General features: G+C 42.6%; 1 protein-coding gene across 1 annotated transcript; it reads left to right on the top strand.

Moving 5' to 3' along the window:
* Positions 1-5,198: 5,198 nt before the first annotated feature.
* On the top strand, positions 5,199-9,757 carry tbx16 (T-box transcription factor 16). Its single transcript, XM_073466720.1, has 9 exons — positions 5,199-5,685; positions 5,772-5,928; positions 6,944-7,046; positions 7,497-7,661; positions 7,764-7,910; positions 8,002-8,072; positions 8,457-8,545; positions 8,747-8,960; positions 9,114-9,757. The coding sequence occupies exons 1-9, from the start codon at positions 5,670-5,672 to the stop codon at positions 9,556-9,558; spliced, it is 1,407 nt and encodes a 468-aa protein (XP_073322821.1). The 5' UTR covers positions 5,199-5,669; the 3' UTR covers positions 9,559-9,757.
* Positions 9,758-10,098: the final 341 nt, after the last annotated feature.

Below are 10,098 nucleotides of genomic sequence, written 5' to 3'. Positions count from 1 at the left end.
AGCGCAGTTTTAGGACGCTGATGTCAGACAGGAACAAACTGTTTTCTCTTTTTATTCACAGTAAACAAGTTTGTTTTGAGAGCGTCAGGAAAATGATAAATTGGCCTTAACCCGATAAATCTGACTCATCGGTCGGCAGGGTTGGGATGTAACTACTTACATTTACTCAAGTACTGTACTTAAGTACAAGTTTGATGTACTTTAATACTTAAGTATTTCCATTTTCTGCTGCTTCATACTTCCACTCCACTACACTTTGGGGGCAAAATATTGTACTTTTTACTCCACTACATTTATTTGATAACTTAAGTTACTTGTTACTTTGCAGATTACATGCTGACGTCAGAGCCAGAACACTTCTGAAGTAGTTTATTTGATCAGAAATCAGATTTTTAAAAACAGTAATATGAATATCTGATCTGATAATGTGTCGACCTAGAGTACGTGCATGTAAATATATAATATACTTTATTTGTACTCTACAAGTACTATTCATATAGATTACTTTGACTTAGTCCACAAAGACAGGAATAAGTTCAGATAAACAGAGAAACTTACAAAATAATTGTATTCTAAGTAAATATGTATCTTGTAAATATGTTACAGACACGACAGCCTGACGATACAACTGCATTATTAGTAAATATATTAGTGTTTAAATGTCTCTGGCGTAGATATAAATATATGAATGTTTTGGTAAACGGTTGCATCTAAAATCAATAAGCCTTCTAATCAAACTTCCTCATCGATATCGTCGTCTAAACCTTCAGTCTGCTCTGTAAATGCTTCCTCCTCCATGTGAGGCTGTCGGGCCTCCTGTGGCATCGTGTTGTTTCCAGCCACGGGGCTGCTATCTCTACAAACTCCCTCAAAGTGGCCAATTAAGCATCAAAAGGGGGCATGCTGCATGGCTAATGTGAGCGAAAGGTGTGAGATTTCTCGTCAGTCCACTCCGGGGGCTCTTTATTGGGCTGCTAGAGAGCCGTCTGATCCCCGGGCCCTGGCTGTATATTGGCAGCTGTTAACTGTCGAGCACAAGGGGATCTGTGCAGTTAAAGCAAATGGCTGAAGACTGACACCTGGGAGGAGGAAGAGCACTGCTGCAGGAGAAACGGAGGAGGCAGACGGGAGATGTAGAGGAGATAAGCACGGCTGAATATATGATCAGTTCTGATGGATTCCTCCGGTCGTCCATCAGAACTTACTCATAAAAAATTAAATAAACTTTAAAGGAGTAGTTCACAACATGCTGATGGAAAGTCAGGTGAAGGTTCATCGTCCACAAAACGTTTCTGGAGCTTCACAGCAAAACAACGTCGCAGTATTCTGCTAAACAACTGAAGTAGCTGACATTAAAAAAAAACATAAAATGGCTCCATACAGCTCGTCCGCTGTGATCCAAGCCATCGAGATGTTACGTACACTCTTTTAAAAAGTGAAATCTTCACTGCTGCCAAGCTAAAACCCCTTGAATCCCGTCTGAAGCGGGTGAAGCGAGCTGGTGGAACACAGAGAGGAAGACAGAGAGGGAGGCTGGAATGGGGAGAAAAGGCGTGTTAGTGTCTCGTATCTGCAGAGATTTTCTTATTTTCTCACTTTGTTGCTGCTCGGGACGCTTTACCAACCCAACATGTGGCTATTTGACGTCCTGGGAATGAGACTCAACAATCAACTATCTTTGTGGTGCGTTCAGGAACAGCTGGGACAAATCCTACTGATTCTACCTTTAACTTTAATAGTCTTTGAATTATATTAATATGACGTGAGCTTCAGTTAGCTTTGACCACAAATGTCCTTCAGAGGGAGACTTTTTACTCTGATACTCTGAGTACATTTCAGAGCCTGTACTCTATTACTTTTACTGGAGTAAAGAAGGTGAATCAGTACTTCTACTTTCACCAGAGTCTGTTTTTACACCAGTATCTGAACTTCCACTGGAGGAAAGTACGGTCTCCTCCAGATGAACTCTCTGTTGTGTCGGCCTCCGGGCTGCTGTTATGTAAGGCAGAGCTCCCCGTCGTGCCTCCAGGCCGTGTGCTGAGGCCTTTACCAGTCACACCTGTCACCTCCAGACCCAGTGAGTAATGGGATTGACACTGTCGCTGCTGAATTGTACACCTCAGCTCAGACGCTCACACGCTCTGCTGCAGAGAATTTACCATCGAAATCTCTTAATTTCTCGCAACATTTTCCTCCTCAGAGCCGTGTGACCTCTTCGCTCCGCGAAACGGTTTAAGGGAATCCCCGTTGCGGCCCGGAGGAGCTGACTAAGTGCTAAGTGAGGAGAGCCACACTGAACCTGTGATTAATAACTCCTCCTCAACAATTGGCTTCACATAAGGAGGATAAAACCACATCACACTTCCTCAAGGCCAATGTTGATCCACAGAGGAGAGCGGGGGGGTGCTGAGAGTCCTGCATCAGAGCGTTTATCGTCTCTTTAAGTGCAGCATTACAAGCTGAGTGTTATTGTGCTTTTATTCTGCATCGACCGTACAAAGAAGCCTGAGAGAGGCTCGTCAATATTCTCACAGTTTGTGACAGTCGACGTCTCTTTATGGACGCGTTACTGCTGATTCTACAGGCTGAAGCTGTGGGACCGTCTCTGCACATCGCTTTTCAAATGATACAGAGCTACACAAAGTACACAAGCCACACTTAAATACTAGACATACTAAAAGTAAAGATATCAGGCTAAAATGTAACTTTGGGAAAAGTGAAAGTCACCCGTATGAAGAGTACTTAAGTATCTGATAATAAATGTACTTAAGTATCAAAAGTAAAAATAATATTATATCCATCCATCGGTAAGTATCTATAATACAAGTAAGTACAAGTATCTGTAAGTACAAATATAATTTTTTTTAAAAAGCATCAATAATACAAGTATGTACGTGTGTTTGTGTGTATATAGTACAAATATCTGTAGGTATAAGTATCTATAGCACACATACACGTAACTACAAGTATGAACAAGTACAAGTATTTGTCGTATAAGTAAAAAAAAAAAGTATATACAACTGTGTGTATATAGTACTAATATCTGTAGGTATAAGTATCTAAGTGCATGTAACTACAAGTATGAACAAGTAAGTATAAGTATCTGTAGTATAAGCTAAAAAAAAGTTTAGTATAAGTATGTACAACTGTGAATAATATAGTATAAATATCTGTCAAATAAGGAAATATCTCTAGTACAAGTAAAAGTAAAATCACATCTATATACATGTATGCAGATAGATTAATACATTTAAAGAGTTCTGCTTTGGCTCTGATGCAACATGTAATCTGTAAAGTAACTAAAGTAATCAAAAAAAAATGTAGTGGAGGGGAAGTATAAAGTAGCAGAAAATGAGAATACTTCACTGAAGTACAAATACTCATACACACTTGGTTTTGGTCTCCAATCCACACAGTTACAGAGCTAATAAACAAAGTTGTGGTTGAAGGTGTCGGAGAGCCGAGCTGACAGAAGGACTGTGAACTGGACTGTGACTGTATGCAGCAGCAGCAGCAGACATGAGAATACAAAGAGCTGAAGGTGGAAGTGATGCGTGTGTGTTAGAAAAGAGACGTGAGAGTCGCCTCCATTCAAACCCTCCTGTCACTGGTTCAGTGTAGCCTCTCTATGCTAACGCTGCCGTGTTTAGCATTTGTGTTGCAGTGCTCACTCTGGACGCAGACACGAGGACAGCCGAGGATTGTTTCTCCTGGATGTGGATGATCGGAGGACGGCCGCTTGTTGTTGTGGTCTGCAGGTCTTTATTGTCAGAGCCCTCCCGTCCCATTCAGGCCTGACTTGGGCTCGTGGTGCTAACTGGCTGTTAATTGCCGGCCTTTACGCGGGCCTTTCTCCACATGCAGAAACCGCCTCTTCAAGGGAAACTGGCCCTAATGAGATTATCTATCAGAGCATGGGCCTGTCTAGACACCCAATACACAACCCCACCTCCACCTCCACCTCCGCTGCCTCCAGCGCTGCTGGGCCACAGAGGACGCCCTCAGGTAGAAGTTACCTGCAGAAAGAGTTCATGTTGTCATTACATCATTATGGGTTTACACACAGTTTCCCTCCCACTGCCTCATGTCTCTGATGGAGACACAGTACTCACGTCTTAACCTTTAAACTCTGCTCGGCCAATCACTGAGTCAGGTTGTTACCCAGTGATGGAGTGTAACTAAGTACATTTACTCAAGTACTGTTCTTTAAAACAATTTCCAGGTACTTTACTTGAGTATTTCCATTTCCTGCTTCGTCAGACTTCCACTCCTACACTGCGGAAGGAGCTGTCGTACTTTTTACTCGACTACATTTATCTCATAACTTCGTTTCTAGTTACTTTGCAGATTACAGGCTGCATCAGAGCCAAAGTGACACATTTTTAAATTAATTTTTATATCCTAAAATCTTTCATACAAACTGAGCTCAGGTTACATTTGTGTTACATCATACAATATGGAATTATTTTAAAATAAACATGATTTTTGTGACGTTTTTAGCTAAATTAAGAAGACAGATAGTCGAGAACATCACATCATGAACATCAACATGAAAAAAAGATGTTTTACATTTTCACAAACACGACCTAAAGCACACTTTGTAGGTATTCCTCCATTTTTACTGCATTATCAAAGACAGCATGAACGATTCAGATCTAAACTACAGATCCTGTCTGCAGCCTGAAAAGTAAAAACTGTGTGAAAGTAAATCACTGTGATTATCTGATGTCTGAGATAAACTCATTACAAACAGGATTTATTAGTTCAGTCTGTCTCGGTGCTGCTGCGAGAACAAGAGAAACGTTCATGGATGCAGCTGTTGTACTGCACTTTCTCAAGTCTGCATCAAAATATATTTATCCTACCAAAGTAAAAGTACTCATTCTGCAAAATATTTTAGATTATTGGATTCTGATGACTGATGCATTAATGTCGTCATGTTGAAGCTGGTGAAGGTGGTTTAACTAGTCTGTATAGTTAATCTGCAGGTAGTTAATGATGTAATATTATAGATAAAGAACAGTTCACAATTTATTTGATTTTATTAAACTTAATCTGCAACTAGTAACTAAAGTTATCAAATAAATGAGATTATCTCTTATTAAAGCACCTTTCACTGTATTTCTATCAGTTTGAGTATTTACCAGGTTGCACACACACACACACACACACACTAAACAGCGGTTCTGTGTGTGTGAATGATATTTAAACGGGTCGTGGAGCCGCTGCAGCGTGGAAGTGCGTCCATATTTGTTTTAAAGTCTCTTAGCAGTTAATAAAGATGCATTTCCTCCGTCCCCCTTCCTGTGGGGACGGTATCAAGGCTCTGTTAAGTCTCTTTGATTTCCAGCCCCCTCCAATCACAGCGGGTCACTGACTCATCATTGTGCCACTTCAAAGCCTGGGAATGGCTCTCCTGACCCCACCTACTCCGCCGCTCCCCTTAAAAGTCACGGTCACCTCCGTCTGCAGGACTCCAGACCTCTGAATGATCCACTACAACACGGCTGATTAACCCTCTGACTCCCTGAGCTGCTGGATTTCTTCTTTTTTATCCCTCACGAGGCAGAAGAACAAGCAGGACTAACAGAACCCAGGATATCTCACACTCTTGGATTGTTATTGGCCCCTCGGTGTATGAACGAGCTTTTTACTGCAGAACCTGAAGCATGCAGTCCATCAGAGGTGAGTGTCCCCGACTGGTTTTAGTCTCTAAACTTTCCTTCATCCTGACTTCTGTCTTCAGCTCTCAGACTCTCTTCTCCTTCCAGACTTGAAGCCAAACTTCAGCGGCCCTCCTCCGTCCTCCATGGCTGCCGGCCCTGACGCGTATCTCCAGGGCAACATCAGGATGACTCTGGAGGACCCTGACCTGTGGAAGACCTTCCATGAAATAGGAACAGAGATGATCATCACCAAACCGGGCAGGTGAGACGACAGAGAAATACGATTTACTTCTTCCTCTAAAACAGTTACTTTAGGTATTTTGATTTCATGTGATTGATCCATCGAATTCTTAAGTTTTCTGTCACTTAGAGTCGGCGTGTTGTGTGATTTATTACAGGAAACAGGAAAAACTATTTGAAATGCATTACTTTTACGTTTAATACTCGAATGATGCCTCTTCAAAAATAAGAAACAAAAAATACAAGTTGTTTTTTTGGTTGTAATAAGTTAAAGATTTGCTTGTAAAGATTTCTTAAAGTACGTCCCTATATCTTCATGAAATGTTATATTGTGTATAAATGTAATCAAATATTTTTGACTAGATATTAGCTGAATATACTTGGTAACACTTTGAGTTTTTGTAGTGTTGAAAAACACATTGTTTCCTGAGAAGTTCCCAAGTCAAGCCTGCATAGATTAAATCTTTGAATTTTATTCACTTGATAGAAAAACTTTGCATTAAATGTGACTTTACATTCAAGCAAAAAGAACGAACACTGAATGTGAGGAAAAATAACTTAATATTTGTGAAATTGTGCAATTTAAATTCAAATTTAACTTGACAAGAAATCTTAAAATACGTTTTTTTTCAGTCTGGAAACGAGCAGCTCTGATAGTGTCAAAGACTTGAAATAATAATAATTACAAATAATACTTTACTGTGCTGCAACATCAGTGCTTTTTTATTTTCTCACACTGAAAAAGTTACAACCAAAGGACGAGAATAATTTAAGTGGAAAATGACTCGATACTTTTGTGAAATTACTTTTTTTTAAATTAAAGTTGTTTTTTTTAAGATTTCCTGACTAATTGAGGCACGAAAGACACATTAATGATCAATTTAAGAATAACGAAGATAACGAACAAATAACTTTTAATATAGGATGACGTATCTCATATTTCAATTGCGCAGAACTTTTTAATTTTCATGGAGTTAAAAGATTATTTGTTTGAGTGTGTTTGCTGATTTCTCCTCGTGTCCCCCTCTGTGCTGCAGGAGGATGTTTCCACACTGCAAAGTGAATCTTTCTGGTCTTATTCCATGTGTCAAGTACATCCTGCTGGTGGACATGGTCCCTGAGGATGGATTCAGGTATAAGGTGAGACGGCAGGGATTTGTTTTCACCCTCTTATGACTTTTACAGAACAGAAATACTTTGTCGAGCTTTGTGTGTAAAAAGGTTCATATAACAGAGCTCCAGGTCCTCGACGTTTCGGACTGCAGCAGGACATAAAATCTACATGTTTACTTCATCTTTCCACAAATGAAAAGTAGCCTTGACTCTGCAGCAGCCGTGGGTTTGGGGCTCACCATGTCTCCAGACAGACCCCCCCTGTTTATCACCCCCGCCCCCCCCCCCTGACATGGTACATCAAAGGCTGCTATCTCTTCCTGTTTTTCTATCCCCTGCTGGGAGCCCACTGTACTACCCCCCGTCTCTGTGGGTGGTGCAGGCCAGCAGTCCCTCCACTCACTGTGGGACGGGAAGAAGATGATTCTGTAAATCTCTGACAGGTTGACTGACTGTCTGTCTGTCTCCTTCCTACAGTGGAATAAAGAGAGATGGGAGGTGGCGGGCAAAGCGGAGCCCCAGCTGCCCTGCAGGACCTACCTCCACCCCGACTCTCCGGCCCCGGGGAGCCACTGGATGAAGCAGTCCGTCTCCTTCCTCAAGCTCAAGCTCACCAACAACACGCTCGACCAGCACGGACATGTAAGTAGAGAAGAACAGTCCTCGATGCACAAATGCAGAACTCTTCCAGAAGTGTCTTTGTAAATGCAGCGTCTGATTGAATCTCCCTCCTCCTGTCTGCAGATCATTTTGCACTCCATGCATCGCTACCACCCGCGCTTCCACATCGTCCAGGCTGACGACATGTTCAGCGTCCGCTGGAGCGTTTTCCAGACCTTCACCTTCCCTGAGACTTCCTTCACAGCCGTCACAGCCTACCAGAACACCAAGGTCGGTTTCTACCTCCTCACACGGCTGCTAGGACACCAAATCTTAAACACATTATTCAGATTTTTAACGGATTTCATTTCTCTACCTGCAGATCACAAAGCTGAAGATCGATCACAACCCGTTCGCCAAAGGTTTCCGAGATGAAGGCACGAATAAAAAAAGGTAGGCGTCGCACCAGTCACATGCAGGTTCTTAGTTAGCTTGCTTTATTTGAAAACTTGAGGCCCAGAAGCCCCAAAATCCTAAATTGATTATAAGTGTGTAGATAACGTCTTTCCAATCTGCATGGAGCCATCTTACATTTTAAAACAAGTCTCCAGAATGTTCTGGGGACTAAACTTCACCTGACTTTCATTTTTGGGTATTAAGTTCCTTATAATGAATGTGGTGAAGGAGGCGTGTGGTTGTTTGTCTTGAGAGGCCGCCGCGTTTGATTTATATGTTGTGATTTCAAGTCTCTTGTAAAAGATTTAGAGCTCAGATGAGAAACAAAATTAGAAATAATGTGTGTAGTATTGCTTTAATGACCCTGATGCTCCTCTGCAGACGTGCTACCAAGAACCCAGCCTGTCTGGAGAAACGAGCCAGGATGTCGGACGTTTTGAGCCGGGACTCTGAGGAGGACAGTCCACCAGGTAAAACAACTTTAGAGCTTTACATATAATACAAAAAGGAAAAATATACCTTTTTACAGAGAAATACAAATCATATTCTTAGTGGTCATAATAGAAGTAAACACAAAGTTGAGTACAGACATTGGAAGTATAGTTTAAAGCTTCTCTTCCTCCTGTTGTTGTATGTTTACGTCACTGTTCTGATGATTCGTGTCCTCTCAGATTTCTGCAGGTCGTCGTATGAAGGTTACGACGGAGAGGAAGCAGACCTGCCCAAAAGGAAAGAGGGCGACTCCGTCAAAGAGGAGGGATACTCCCCGTGGGCCGCTGACAGGGACCACAGAGTGAGGACCGAGTCTCCTGCTGGTGCCGACCCGAGAGACATGTACAACGCAGAGCAGCTGGTTCCTGCTCCAGCTTCATACCAGCCGTACAGGTGAGATAAGATACACAGAATAGCCTAAAGACATCCTACTGGATCACCTGTAGGCACAAACACATTATAGATTAGACCCGGACTGAGTTAAAGTTAAATAAGATGAGAATGTTCTGTTAAACTGAGCTCTGACCATCTTCTCTCTCTCTTCAGGGCCCACGACTACGGGAAGTCTCCCTCGCCGTCCTCCAGCATCGGCAGCAGCAACGGCGGATCAGGACGCAGCAGCAGCTTCGAGTCCAGAGTCCCCGACGTCGCCACCGTCCCCGACCACAACTCTTCGAAGCAGCGCACGCACGAGGTGGGTCCTTCACCCTGCGGTCCGCAGCACCTCCCCGGCCCTCAGGACTACACCGGGGTCCTCAACATGACCATGGCCCCCGCCGGCAAACCGGGAGTGATCGGCCACCACATCTACAGCCCGTACGGTGCCGAGCAGCCTCTGGGTCAGTGGAGCGGGCCCGGTCCTGCCCAGTACCCCCCGCCTCCTCACCACCTGACCGCCGACTACACCGCACAAGCTGTTCACCACGGCTATCACCATGGCAACGTGGCTGAGTGGAGCCAGTACCCGCTGTTCTCTTATTCCTGCTGGTGAACGTGACCGACAGACTTTAACTGCAGCTGAGAGGATGCATGTCTGCTGAGGAGAGGCTGACTCATGTTTTATTGTCCAAGTGTCTATTTATTTTGTATTTCATCTCATCTCCAAGTGAAAATATTATTTTTGTATAAAAAAGAGAATTAAAGTTCCTGGTTAAATAAAAGTGTGCAATGTCTGTCTTTAAATTGTGATGTGATCTGAAAATAAAAACAAAAGCAACATGTTCTGATGTCTGGATATTTTTATTGGGTTCATTCTGTGTCAACTCACCTAAAGTCCAGTTCTCTCCTGAGTTCATGTCATTGGAGAAATTAATGCAAACTTATTTTAAATTCATGGGACTTTGCTAAATCCTGCAGCTGTACTCAATACTTTGGGTTCTGAACTTTAAGTTTGGGCCTCTGAGCTAGATTTCAGCATTTGTTCTGTGTGTAGTCCGAACCTCAGATCACTCATTTGTCTCTGGACTGGGTCGAACTGTGTCCTGAACATCAGACGTCAGGAAACATTCATTTAAAGAGTTGTTGCTGAATG

This window comes from Pagrus major, chromosome 5 (assembly GCF_040436345.1).
Source record: "Pagrus major chromosome 5, Pma_NU_1.0".
Classification (NCBI taxonomy): Eukaryota; Metazoa; Chordata; class Actinopteri; order Spariformes; family Sparidae; genus Pagrus; species Pagrus major.
This window is presented reverse-complemented; position numbering and strand designations above follow the sequence as displayed.